This window comes from Agelaius tricolor, unplaced genomic scaffold, assembly GCF_023055355.1.
Source record: "Agelaius tricolor isolate 1412-34295 unplaced genomic scaffold, bAgeTri1.0.p SCAF_55, whole genome shotgun sequence".
Lineage (NCBI taxonomy): Eukaryota > Metazoa > Chordata > Aves > Passeriformes > Icteridae > Agelaius > Agelaius tricolor.
Window position 1 is genome coordinate 1,605,854 of NW_027269315.1, and position 12,735 is coordinate 1,618,588.

Consider the following 12,735-nt stretch of genomic DNA (forward strand, 5'->3'; position numbering starts at 1 on the left):
CGCGCGCGGGGGCGGGCTCTGCCCCTCCAACGGCGGCGCTCGGGCGCGGCCCGGACCGTGACGGCGGCTCGAGACCAGCCCCGCCCCGAGCGGTGACGACAGCCAATAGAATGAGTCGGGAGGCGGGACTCCGCGGGGTTTCAGCCAATGAGCGGCGGGGGCGTGGCGCAGAGCTCGCGGCCTGGCACGGACGGCGGACGCGGCGCAGGTGCGGGCGAGGGGCGCGGGCGGGGCGGCCCCGGGGCGGCCCCGGGGGATCCCCGGTGGTCCCGGAGCGCCTGCAGAGCCCGGGTGACCCCCACAGCACCCCCAGAGCCCATCCCGAGCGGCCCGGGGGGTCCCGCCCCCACCAGGCCCCGTTTGCGGGGGGGGGGGGGCGCTCACGGGTTGGGCCCCGGGGGCTCGGCCCGGTTGTAACGGGAGGAGCGAGGGGGGAGCGGGGCGGCGGAGCGGGGGAAGAAACGGGCAGCGCCGGCCGGGGCGGGGGGGTAAAGGTCGCTTGGAGCCGGCCAGGGGCGGCAGCAGCGAAAGCGGCGCTGGGGGCGGGGAGCGCGGCTCGGGGCCTGCCCGGTGGAACCGGCGGTCACCGGGGCCGGAGGGTGTCACCCCCGGTTGGGGCGGCTGTCACAGCCCTGTCCCAGCCGTGTCACGCACACCCTGCCCGGGACTGTCCCCGCGGCTCCTCGCCCTTTGACCTGGGGCTTCCCCAGCCCGGCGGTGGCAGCGCTCCGGTGCCAGCCGGTGTCACCGTGCCCGTGCCCTGCTGTGGCACCGTGGGGCTCCTCTCCTGGAGCCTCCTCTCCGCCTGGGTGGCTCCTTGAAGCGTCCGCCCCGCTCCCCCTCGGGCCATGCTCTGTCCCCTCCATCCCTTGGGGACACCTGGCTCCTGCCACTGGCTGGGCAGGTGCCACAGGGGACGGAGCCGGCCGAGCCGGCTGGACCAGGAGCAGGAGGAGGAGGAGGAGGGCGAGGAAGAGGAGGAGGAGGCCCTGCTGGGAGCCTCCCGCTGCCAGAGCCACCTCTGGGGACGTCATTACGGGCACTAATAGTCACCTGGCACAAAGACGTTTCCAGCTGCCAGCAGCGCTCCCACGACGCCTTCGGGAGCTCCCCTGGCCCCAGAGCAGCTCTGCTGCAGATCCCTCAGGGCTGCCCTGGCCTTGCAACAGCCCTGCAACACCCCAGGGCTCCCTGGCCCTGCAATAGCCGGCTGGGCTTGCACCAGCTGGACAAGGAAGGCTCCAGAGCAGCTCCTGGGCTCTCACTCAGCTCCTGGGGGAGGTTTGGGAGCTTTGGGTGGGCTCCAGATCCTGAGGAAGGTTTGGGAGCTTTGGGTGGGCTCTCAGCTCCTAGCAGAGGTTTGGGAGCTTTGGGTGGGCTCTCAGCTCCTGGGGGAGTTTTGGGAGCTTTGGGTGGGCTCCAGATCCTGGGGGAGATTTGGGAGCTTTGGGGCAGCTCTCAGCTCCTGGGGGAGTTTTGGGAGCTTTGGGGGCCTCCAGGTCCTTGCTGACCCGTCTTTCTTTCTTTCTTTCTTTCTTTCCCCTGGCAGTTTGCAGCCCCGTGGAGCGGCCCTGGGCCCATCCCAGCCTGGCACCATGAACGTCTTTGACCGCAGCATCAACTTCGATGCCCTCTTCAAGTTCTCCCACATGTGAGCGACACAAGGGCAGGGCAGGGGGTTCAGGGGGGCTGTGCCAGCCCTCCCTGCCCACCTCACCACCCTCCTCCTCCTCACCCACAGCTCAGTCTCCACCCAGGAGCACCTGAAGAGGGTCTATGGCAGCTTTGCCATCTGCATGTTTGTGGCAGCTGCGGGCGCCTACATCAATGTGGTCACCCACCTTTTCCAGGTGAGGGACCTTTGAAGGGCTGCAGGTGGCACCCCCAGCCCTGCAGCACCCAGGTGAGGCAGTGCCCAGCCCTCACCTGTCTCTCCCTCTCCCAGTTTGGGTTCCTGACTGGCCTGGGGGCTCTGGGGCTGATGATTTGGCTCATAGCCACCCCTCACAACCGTGAGACCGAGCAGAAGAGGCTGGGGATGCTGGTTGGCTTTGCCTTCCTCACAGGTAGGTGGGCACTGGGGACTCCCCCCACATCCCAAGGCATCCCAAATCCTGCAGAGGGGCCGGATGAAGCCCCCCACAATGGCTCTGGTGCCACCCAATTCTGTCCTTCCAGGCATCAATCTGGGACCCCTCCTGCAAATGTGCATCTCCGTCAACCCCAGGTAGAAGACCCCCCCCTCAAATACCCCATTCCCCACTTCCAGCTGCCACACAGATCCTGTTTACCCCCCTGATGCCCCCCAAAACCCTCTGACCCCCTTCTCTTTGCCCCCAGCATCATCCCCACCGCCTTCCTGGGCACTGCCACCATCTTTGCCTGCTTCTCCCTGAGCGCCCTGTACGCCCGGCGCCGCAGCTACCTCTACCTAGGAGGTGAGAGGGGCTTTGGGGAGGGCTCTGGGAGGGCTGGGGACCCCCACTTTGGTGGGGGGGGTTTCCCCAAACCTGGCCCTGACTCCCTCACCCTCCAGGTTTCCTGCTCTCCGGCCTCACCCTGCTGCTTCTCTCCTCTCTGATCAACGCCTTTGTGAGATCCACCTGGCTCTTCACGGTGAGTCTGCCCTGCTGAGGATGGGCAGGCAGACAGGTGACACCAGCAGGCAGGGGACAGTCCCCAACTGATGCCAATCTACCCCTCACAGGCCCACCTGTACGTGGCCCTGATGATCATGTGTGGCTTCGTGCTCTTCGACACGCAGCTCATCATCGAGAAGGCGGAGAGCGGGGACAAGGATTACATCTGGTGGGTGCTGGGGACACAGGGGGGTGACACAGGGGGCAGGGTGGCCCTCCCTGAGCATCCATCCATGCCTCCAACCCTCTCTTTCCCAGGCACTGTGTTGATCTCTTCCTGGATTTTGTCAACATCTTCCGGGAGCTCCTGATAATCCTGGGCATGAATGAGGTGGGTGAGGGGCCCTGGGCAGGGCAGGGGGACAGAGGGACAGAAGGACAGAGGGACAGAGCTCATGGTGACCTTGGCCACTCTCCTCTTGCAGAACAAGAAGAAGGAGAAGAAGTGAAGAGGCTCTGGGCCGAGGCAGAGCCACCCCTGTGTCCCCATGTCCCCTCCCGTCCCTCTCTGTCATTAAAGGGGCTGTGCTTTGCTGCCGAGGAAGCAGCCAGAAGCTTTTGCACCCTCGTGGGTTTTTCTCTTGTTCAGCTTTTTTTTTTTTTTTTTTTTTTTTGATTAAAAACCAGCCAATTTGTGGATCCTGCTGGAGTTTGGCTCCCCTTGGTTTTCCCCCAGCCTTGTGACCCTTGGAGTGGTCACCATTGTGTCCTCTTCCCTCCGAGGTTTGTCCCCAGCCCCACCTGGGGTGTCACCTTTCCCCAAGAGGCCGTGAGGCCCCAAAACCAGCCCTTGGGGGGTCGTTGGTGGGACCCCCCCTCAGCCAAACTCATTGGTGGAGCCTCCCCTTCAGCACCAGTGCCAAGAAATGAACGTGTGCTGGGAGGGGGCCGTGGGGACGGGGCATTCCCAGCGCTCCCAGTCCCGCCATCTCCGCTCTTTGTACACCGGGATGATTCAATAAATCGCTCAGACTCCAAACTTTTGTCCCCCTCTTTCCGTCTGTCCGTCCGTCCTCCCATCCCTGGAGCACGGGGGACACAACAACAACAACAACAGCACCAGCACCACCACGTGTATAAATAACCCGGGCAGGGGAGGGGGTGGCTTTATTGAGTTAAAAACCCATCGGCAGGGGCTGTACAGGGCCATAGCACCATCGGAGAGAGCCGGGAGAGGGAGCGACAGACACCGGACACTCCCAGCCCGGGCAGCACCCTCAGAGCAGGAGCGGGGAGCGGCGGGGACGGGCTGGAAGACGCGGGAGCGGGGCCGGGGCGGCTCAGCCCTGGCTGCCGCAGGAGGAGAGGCTGTCGTAGAGCGAATCGCTGAGGGACTCGGAGTGCTCCAGCCCGGCGGGGCCGTGCCCTCCATCCCGGGACCGCGCCTCCGTGCTGCCCTCGTCCCCCACGTCCGAGGCGCTGGGGGTCCGGCTGCTGCTGGCGCTCAGGGCGGGGGGCAGAGGTGGGGGAACCTCCGGGGATGCCCCTCGATGCCCCCCCGGGCTGCACACGGGGGCCTGGGGAGGGACAGCGTGGACAGGGGGGGTTGCTTGTGGCAGACACCACATCTGTCACTCTCCTGTGGTGGGGAACCTCTGCACCCACCCAGGGACACTTAAAATCCTCCCCACCGCGGGCAACACGATCACAGAACTCTGGGGAGTGAACTCTGCACCCACCCAGGGCCACTTTAAACCCCCCCCACCGCGGGCAACAGGATTACAGAATTCCGGGGAGTGTTCCCCCCACGTCCTCTCCCCGTGGCTTCATCCCCACAGCAAAGACAGGAGGATCTCATGACAGACAGACAGACAGACACCACACCTGTCACTCCCCTGTGGTGGGGAACCTCTGTGCCCCCCCACCCAGGGCCACTTTAAATCCCCCCCACCCCAGGCCACAGAACTCTGAGAAATGCTCCCCCCACATCCTCTTCATCCCCACAGGGTGGGCAGGAGGGTCTGGGGTCCCTCTGCCAAGGGTTTGGGGTCCTGCTCCAGAGTTTCAGTGTCCTTACTCTGGAGTTTTGGGGACCCCACCCCAAGGTTCTGGGCTACTCCAGGGTCCCACAAGCTGCCCTTACCTGCACAGGCCGATGCAGCCCCTCCAGCCCCCCGGGTGGGCACACGAAGGGGTCGGCAGCACCGCAGGCTTTGGCGTTGGGGAAGGTCCAGTTCTTGCTCTGCTGGACACGCCGCGGCTTCCTGGCCTCATCCCCGGTGTCTGCGGGAACAACGGGGGCAGCGCTGACCTGGGGGGGTCCCCACACTCCCATCTCCCCCCGTGAGCCCCCGAGGGTGGGCACACCCTGGCACAGGCGGGATTCACCCACCTTGGGGTGCGGCACGGTGCCCGTGGGAGCTGGGGGGCGCCGGGAGGCGGCAGCCCGGGCCGCTCCGGTGTTTTCCCGGTACCAGCAGCTCCTCGGCGCTCGGCACCTCCCGCTCCAGCGTCCGGGCCTTGCGCGGCACTTTGGTGACGGCGGCCGGCACCGCCCCGGGCAGCGGCTCCGGGCGGCCCCGCGGTTTGGGGGTGCTCTTGGCGGGGACCCCCCCATAATCGGGCGGTGGGAAGGTGCCGATCCCGCTGTCCAGTGTCCGCGTCAGAGACCCGCAGGCTGCGGCACACGGGGACGGATGAGTCGAGGAGCCCATTCTGGTGCTCCCTCTCCACCCTAAGCTCCCCATCACCCCCTCACCGGCGAAATGCTGCCCGGTGCCCGACTCGGACAGGCTCTCGTCGGACGGCAGCTCATCCCGGAGCGCCACGTCGGGCACCTGCGGGGATGCAGAGGCTGAAGGGCTGCGGGGTCCCCCCGGAGCCGAGGCCTGCGGGGTCCTCACCTTGTCCGAGGGCTCCCGCAGGTGTCCCACGATGCCGTTGCGGGGTGGGCGGCACAGCCGCGGTTCTTTGGCGTCGGGGGGGACCCTCCGGAGGTCACAAAGCTCCCGCTTGTGCTCCAGGCGGGTCTCGTAGGGGACGTCCTTGCCGTCCACCCTGTGGGGAGGCAGCGATCAGGGGGACACCCCACCCTCACCCTCACCCCGAGGGCACCCAGCTGGGAGCTCACCTGTCCAGCAGCTGCTGCATGAAGGTCTCGGCCGTCACCTCCTGGTACATCACAGGGAGGGGGCCGGGGCCTCTCGGGGGCCCACGGGGACGCCCCTTCTCCAGCGCCAGTCCCTGCAGGAACGCGTGCTCCTCCCGCAGCGCCTTGCGCAGATCCTCCGCCTTCTCCATCAGCTTCGAGATGTTGAGACTCTCGGCTTCCAGCTTGCGGGCGGCCAGCTTGACCTCTCGGCGAAGGGGTGCGGGGGTCCCAGCCCACTCACGCCCGCGCCCACCGTCCCCTCTCCGGCTCAGCGCGGGCAGTTTGCTCCGCCGCAGCCCGAACCAACTCGCCAGCCCCGCTGCTTTGCCCTTGGCCTCGGCGCCCGGCGCCCGCTCCTGCCCCTGCAGCCGCAGCACGTTCTCCTCGATGCCCTTCATCACCTTCTCCTCGATGGCCGAGTGCCCCGCGCCGCTCGCCGCCGGCCCCGTGGGTTCCGCGGGGTCTGCGGGGGTTTTGTGGGGACCCCCGCCCGCCTTGGCGCCCACGGGCTGCTCCTCGCCCCGCGGTGCCCCCGCGGCTTTGCCCGCCTTGGTGGGCAGCTTGGTGGGGCTGCCGTGGGGGCTGCGGGAGGTTTTGGCGGGGGGCGTGGGGGGGGTCCGGGACGGGGTCCGGCCGGTTCCAGGGCGGCTTTTGCCCCCCGCTTTACCGGGGTCCCCCATGGAACCGGAGGAGTAGCAGCGAGCCAGGGGCTCGGCGCCGTGCGCTGGCTCGGGGTGCTTCAAGCTGCCCCCCAAACCCCCCCGGGGTGTGGGGCGTAGCTCGGCCCCATGGCCCCGTTCGGGCCGCCCCGGGCCGGGCGGTTCTCGGCCCTCGGCGCCCCGCAGCTTGCCCAGCGCTGCCAGGCGCTCCTTGAAGGGCAGGTAGCCCGGCTCGGGGGGCTTCTTGCCGGGCCGGCGGCAGGGGGCCGAGCCCCCCGTGCCACGGCGGGAGCTGGGGGGGGACGCCGCCGCCCGCTCCCCGCCCGCCGCCGGTGCCGGGGGCCCGGGGGGCTGCTCCACCGCCTCGAAGGTGTGGGGGAAGGCGGGGGGCTCGGTGGAACCGGGCTCTGGGGCGGCGTCGGGGGACGGGCGGCGGCTGAGCACCGGGGACGCCTCGGGGTGGGCGCCGCGACACGGGATCTTGGAGGGGTGGGCGAGCTGGGGGCTGAGGCGCAGCCCCGCGGGAGGGGGGGGCGGCAGCTTGAGCACCTTGCTGGGGGAGGGCAGGGGGTTGGGGACGGGTGAGATGGGGGTGAAGCCGCCCTCGGGGCTCTCCTCGCCCGCAGCGTAGAGTCCCAGGAACGCGGGGTGCTCCCCGCGCCGCTGCCGGGGGGGGCCCCCGGGGGCTTCCCCATTGCGCCGGCAGCAGCCCCCGCCCTCACCCCGCAGCAGCCGCTCGGCCAAGGCGCTGAGCAGAGCCCCCCGAGGCGGCCCCGCTTCCTCGGGGGAGGAGCAGGGGCTGCCCTCGCTGCCCCGCCAGGCCCCCGCAGCCCCCGGGCCCCGCAGAGGGCAGGGGGGCCACGCCAGGGCCGTGCAGGGCTCGGGGGAGCCGGGGGAGGCTGGGGGGGGGCCCAACAGAGGGTCTGTCTCCTCCAGCTTGCGCAGCACCTCCAGGATTTGGGCTTTCTTTTTGAAGAATGGGGACAGGGCATCCAGGGGAGGGGCACCGGGGCTGAGGCCAGGGCTGCCCGATGGCACCGGTGGCAGCACCTGTGGGGACAGGGCACCGTCACCCTGTGAGCACCTGGCACCGAGCCCTCCTGGTAGCAGAGGGGGACACTCTGGAAACACAGAGGAGGACACAAGAGGCTTTGGGATGGGGACATCTGAGGCAATGGGTTCTGGAGCCAGAGACATCACAGATGGAGGTGGACACCATGGACCTGGAGAGGTGACACCACAGGGACCACAGCGACAGGGACCCTGTTTAAAGTGCCATAGGCACTTGGATGGGGACACAGATCCAGGTGGGGGGACAGGACAGGACACCGTGGGCCTGGGAAGCCACATGTCACAGGCCTGGTGACACCACACACACACACTGGGAAAAGACAATGGAGAAGGGGGTGACACTGCCCAGAGAGGGGACACTGGGACAGGAGGGGCTTGGGAACACTGACACCCACCTCGGGCAGGGACAGACAGAGGCCAGGGAGCAGCTGGGGGGGCTCTTGCTCGGCAGAGCTGGGCTGGGGGGTCACTGGGACATCCGGGGGCACTGGCACCGGGTGCAGCGGCAGCTGGAGAGCAGAGAGGTGCTGGGTTAAGCTCTGGGGGGGCTCTGCCCCATGCCCACCCCCCCCCCAGCCCCCAATGCAGCCCCAGGCACACCTGAGGGAGGGAGCCAGTGGAGAGCTGCAGCTTCTGCTGGAAGAGATCGCTCAGCACCTGGTTCTGCCGCTCCAGCTCGAACACACGTTTCTTCAGCTTGATGCATTCCTCACGCAGGTCCTGCCCGGGGTGTTGGGGGTCAGCCAGGACCCCCGGGACCCCTCAGCATCCTCCCAACCCCCTGACACCCTCCTGACACCCACCTTTTGGTTGAGCAGTGCCTGCACCACGTGGTTGGCAACCTGGGGAGGAGAAGGGAGGTCTGGGTGGGGGCACAGGGCACAGGGAGGGTCCTGCCCAGCACACAGGTGGGCACAGGTGGGCACAGGTGGGCACAGGTGCCCTGAGTGTGTGCCCTGCTCTCCAGTACCTCGTCCAGGCAGCGCTCGTACGTCTCCCTCTGGTTCTCATTGGCCTGGGCCAGGGCTGAGTTCTCTGCCTAGAACAGAGCAAGGACAGCTCAGGGCACAGCTCAGGGCACAGCTCAGGGCACAGCCCCTCTGTCTCCTGGTGCCACACACAGCAGGATGGGGCTGCCCCAGAGGGCCATGAAAAACTGGCCCTGTGGCACTGGCCTGGCTCTTGGCACAGCTGCCCAGTGGTGCCACGTCCTGGTGCTGCCATCCCCACCTACCTCCAGCTCCCGCAGGCGCTGCAGCAGCTCATGGCTGGTGCCCGTCTCCCCCAGCGCCGCGGGGCTCCCGGCTCCCGGCGCCTCGGCCACGCTCTCCGACATCGCTGCTGCTGCGGGGGACACGAATCACCACGGGCCCTCTGCTGGCCCCTGGCTGGTGGCTCCCGGCCTGAGGCACCGCCAGACCCTGCAGAGCCCGGCCTGAGGCGCCCCCAGGCCCGGCACAGCCCGGCCCTCTCTTACCTGGCTTCGGATGTCCCCAGCCCCGGACCTGTGCGGTGTCACCTGCCAGGGAAAACCGGGCTGAGGAAGAGGATGGAGCCTGCAGGGCCGAGTCCTGACCCCTCCCCTCCTGCTGCCCCCCTCCTTCCCGGTGCTACGGGGGAATGATCGGCCCCGGGATCGGCACAGCACGCCCGGGACCGGCACCGGGAACAGCCCTGGGGCACCGGGATGTGCAGCACCACCGGGAGCGGCACCGGCATCAGCCCCGGGGCACCGCTGAGCCCCAAGAACCGGGACCGGGTCACGAGGATGTGCAGCAGCACCGGGACCGGAATCGGCACAAGAAGCCCCGGGGCACCGGGATGTGCAGCACCCCCGGGCTACCGGGATACGCAGCGGCCCCGGGACTGACCCCGGCCCCGGAGCACCGGGATGCGCGGCCCCGGTGCGCACAGGACCCCCGGGCGTCCAAACGGGCCCCCCCCAGTGCCGCACACCCCCCGCTCCACCCCGGGCTTCCCCCGTCCCTCCGCTGAGCGCCGGTCCCGCTCCGTACTCACGCCCGGGGCTCCCGGTAGCGCCGGTAGTCGCGGCTCAGAGCGGCCCTGGGGCCGGTCCCGGCGACGGCGGCGTTTCCATCCCGGCCCGGCCCGGCCGCGCTATTGTTGGGAGGCGGCGGCGGCGGCTCCGCCTTCCCGGCCGCGGCCGGGGAGGAGCCGGGATGGAGCCACCGCCTCCCCCGGTGCGCGGCTCCGCCAGCGCCAGCCCCGGGCAACCGGCGCTGAGGCCCCCGGGAGCGGCGGCACCGGGAACCATCCCGGGAGGGGAAGCACCGGGAACCCCCCCGTGACACCGGGCACCGCCGGGGGGACGGGGCAGAGCACGGAGGGGTCCCCTCAGGGCATCCCGCACCCTCCGGAGGGACGGCCCGGGACCCCCGGGACCCCTCGTGGAGCCCCCGGGGCTGCGGGAGCGGAGCCGAGCCGGGACCCCCGGCCGTGGCTTCCACCCCCCGAGGGGGAGGTTTGGGGTTTTGGGGTTCACACGGGGCCGCGCGTCCCCGGTTCACCCCTGGGGGGGGCTCGGCAGGACGGGGGAGAGCGGAGGGGACGAGAGGAGAATCTGGGGGGGCTGCGGGGGACAACAAGAGGATCTGGGGGTGATGGAGGGACAAGGGGAAGGTCTGGGGGGGCACGGCCACACCTCGCCCGTGCTGTCCCCGTCCCCTGCAGCCCGTGGGGCGAAGCCCCGCGGGTCCCCATTGTCCCTGAGGTGCCCGTGGGCCCCTCGGCCGCCCCCCCGAGCAGGAAGCGGCCCCGGGGCCGGCGGCTCCGGCTGCGTCACGGGGGGAAGTGAGGCTCCGTCTGGAGGGGAAGAGCGGCCCGCGGCCCCCCCAAGCCCCCGGCGGGGACAGCCGGGGGGGCCCCGACAGATGGACAGCGAGGCCATCCCCTCCCCCAGCGCGGGGCCCTGCGCGGGAGGGTCCCTGTGGGGAGGGGGACACTGCCAGGGCCACCCAGAGCCCGTGTCCCCTCCCCAGTGTTCCCCCAGCCACTCTGTCCCCGCTGCCCCGTGGGGACACGGCGAGGGGACAAACCGCAGCCCTGGACGTGCCAGCGTGGCTGTGACGGGCTGGCCCTGGCCCTGACCCCCACACCAGGGTCCCCATGGCGAGCCAGGGACAGGGGTGACAGCCCCGAGAGTCCCCAGCCCTGGTGAGCCCCTATGGGGGCAGCCAGGACACCCTGGGGACAGTCCAGGGCCAGCCAGGATGCAGCAGGGACAGCAAGGATACCCTGGGGACAGCCCGGACACCCTGGGGACAGTCCAGGGACAGGGGGTGACAGCCTCGAGTGTCCCCAACCCCACTGAGCCGTTCTGGGGGCAGCCAGGACACCTTGGGGACAGTCCAGGGCCAGCCAGGATGCACCAGGCAAGGACACCCTGGGGACAATCCAGGGACAGGGGGTGACAGCCCCGAGTGTCCCCAGCCCTGGTGAGCCCCTATGGGGGCAGCCAGGACACCCTGGGGACAGTCCAGGGCCAGCCAGGATGCACCAGGGACAGCAAGGACACCCTGGGGACAGCCGGGACACACCGGGGACAAGTGGGATGTGCCAGAGAAATGGCCTCAGGCTGCGGGGACACATCGAGGACAGCTGGGCAGGGACACGCAGGGACAGCCAGGGATGCAGTGGGGACACTGCATGGAACAGTCAGGATGTGGTGGGGACAGCAGAGACACACACAGGGGACAGCTGGGGACACTGGGGACACCCCAGGGACAGTCAGGGTGCAACGGGGACACTGGGACACCCCAGGGACAGCCAGGGTGCAACAGGGACACTGGGACACCCCAGGGACAGCTGGGATGCGCTGGGGACATCCCAGGGATAGTCAGGGTTCACTGGGGACCCTGGGGACAGCCAGAATGCTCTGGGGACACCCCTGGGACAGTCAGGGTGCACTGGGGACACTGGGGACACTGCAGGGAGAGTCAGGATGCACTGGGGACACTGGGGACACTCTGGAAACAGGACGCAGTGGGGACACTGAGGACACCCCAGGGACAGTCAGGGGTCACTGGTGACCCTGGGGACAGCTGGAATGCTCTGGAGACACCCCAGGGACAGCCGGGGTGCACTGGGGACATTGGGGACACCCCAGGGACAGTCAGGATGCAGTGGGGACACTGAGGACACCCCAGGGACAGCCAGGGTGCAGTGGGGACACCAGGAATGCCCCAGGGACAGTCAGGATGCAGTGGGGACATTGGGGACACCGCAGGGACAGCCAGGGTGCAGTGGGGACACCAGGAACGCCCCAGGGAGAGTCAGGGTGTAATGGGGACAGTGGGGACACCGCAGGGACAGCCAGGGTGCAGTGGGGACACCAGGAACGCCCCAGGGAGAGTCAGGGTGTAATGGGGACAGTGGGGACACCCCAGGGACAGTCAGGATGCACTGGGGACACTGAGGACACCCCAGGGACAGTCAGAATTCACTGGTGGCCCTGGGGACAGCCGGAATGCTCTGGGGACACCCCAGGGACAGCCGGGGTGCACTGGGGACAATGGGGACACCCCAGAGACAGTCAGGGTGCACTGGGGACATTGGGGACACCCCAGGGACAGCCAGGACGCAGCGGGGACACCTCCGAGACATCCGGGATGCTCTGGGGACAGCGGGGACACCCCAGGATGCACCGGGGACAGCCGAGGACACAACGGGGACGCACCGGGGACACGCGGGACGCCACCCACCGGGCCACCCCCGCCGCTCCCCCGGGATCCCCCCCCACCCTCCCGGTGCCCGGAGGCCACCGATGCCGCCCCCCCCCCCCCCGCCTCCGGTACCCCCGAGGAGCGGCCCCAACCTCCCCCCCCCCGGTCCCCCCCGCCCCGGAGACTCACCGGGGGCTACGGCGGGGCCGGGGCGCCATGGCCGGGGCTGGCACCGGCACCGGCACCGGGGCGGGACCGGCGGCGGCGGCGGTGACGTCATGGCCGCACCGGGCCGGCCCCGCCCTGCGCCCCCGCCGCCGCCAATCCGCGCGCACCGGGCATCCCCCAACCCCCCCCCAACCGTTCCCGTGATCACCGGAACCGCCCGGAACGGAGCCGGCGCCGCCGCCTCCCTCCTCCAGCCCGGCGGGATCGGTACCGAGTCCCCCCCGCCCCCGGTGGAGCTGAGCCGGGATGGGACCGGAACGAACCGAACCCCACCGAGCCCCCCCGAGCGTGACCCCCCCGCCACGGGAACCGGACCGGAATCAAGAGGGACCCCGAAGGGACCCCCAGGGCAACCCCAAACCCCT

The 12,735-nt window shown here is 69.5% G+C and overlaps 2 protein-coding genes across 8 annotated transcripts; one reads left to right on the plus strand and one right to left on the minus strand.

The window, feature by feature from the left end:
• Positions 1-60: 60 nt before the first annotated feature.
• TMBIM6 (transmembrane BAX inhibitor motif containing 6) lies at positions 61-3,618 on the plus strand. Its single transcript, XM_071456148.1, has 10 exons — positions 61-208; positions 1,550-1,651; positions 1,742-1,850; positions 1,946-2,066; positions 2,179-2,227; positions 2,341-2,438; positions 2,537-2,616; positions 2,708-2,808; positions 2,898-2,970; positions 3,065-3,618. The coding sequence occupies exons 1-10, from the start codon at positions 111-113 to the stop codon at positions 3,086-3,088; spliced, it is 855 nt and encodes a 284-aa protein (XP_071312249.1). The 5' UTR covers positions 61-110; the 3' UTR covers positions 3,089-3,618.
• A 98-nt stretch (positions 3,619-3,716) lies between these two features.
• NCKAP5L (NCK associated protein 5 like) lies at positions 3,717-12,434 on the minus strand. 7 transcript variants are annotated; one of them, XM_071456032.1, is made up of 13 exons: positions 12,332-12,434; positions 8,938-8,979; positions 8,695-8,804; positions 8,431-8,499; positions 8,264-8,302; positions 8,061-8,180; positions 7,856-7,969; positions 5,710-7,439; positions 5,483-5,636; positions 5,338-5,416; positions 4,972-5,256; positions 4,723-4,862; positions 3,717-4,156 (listed from the first exon to the last, which is right to left on the minus strand). In XM_071456032.1, exons 1-13 carry the CDS (start codon positions 12,420-12,422, stop codon positions 3,920-3,922), a joined length of 3,210 nt encoding a protein of 1,069 aa, XP_071312133.1. In that variant the 5' UTR covers positions 12,423-12,434; the 3' UTR covers positions 3,717-3,919. The 7 variants fall into 7 exon arrangements, with proteins under 7 accessions (XP_071312133.1, XP_071312132.1, XP_071312131.1 ...); XM_071456031.1 differs by having other exon boundaries at positions 5,338-5,636; positions 8,695-8,801; XM_071456030.1 differs by having other exon boundaries at positions 5,338-5,636.
• Positions 12,435-12,735: the final 301 nt, after the last annotated feature.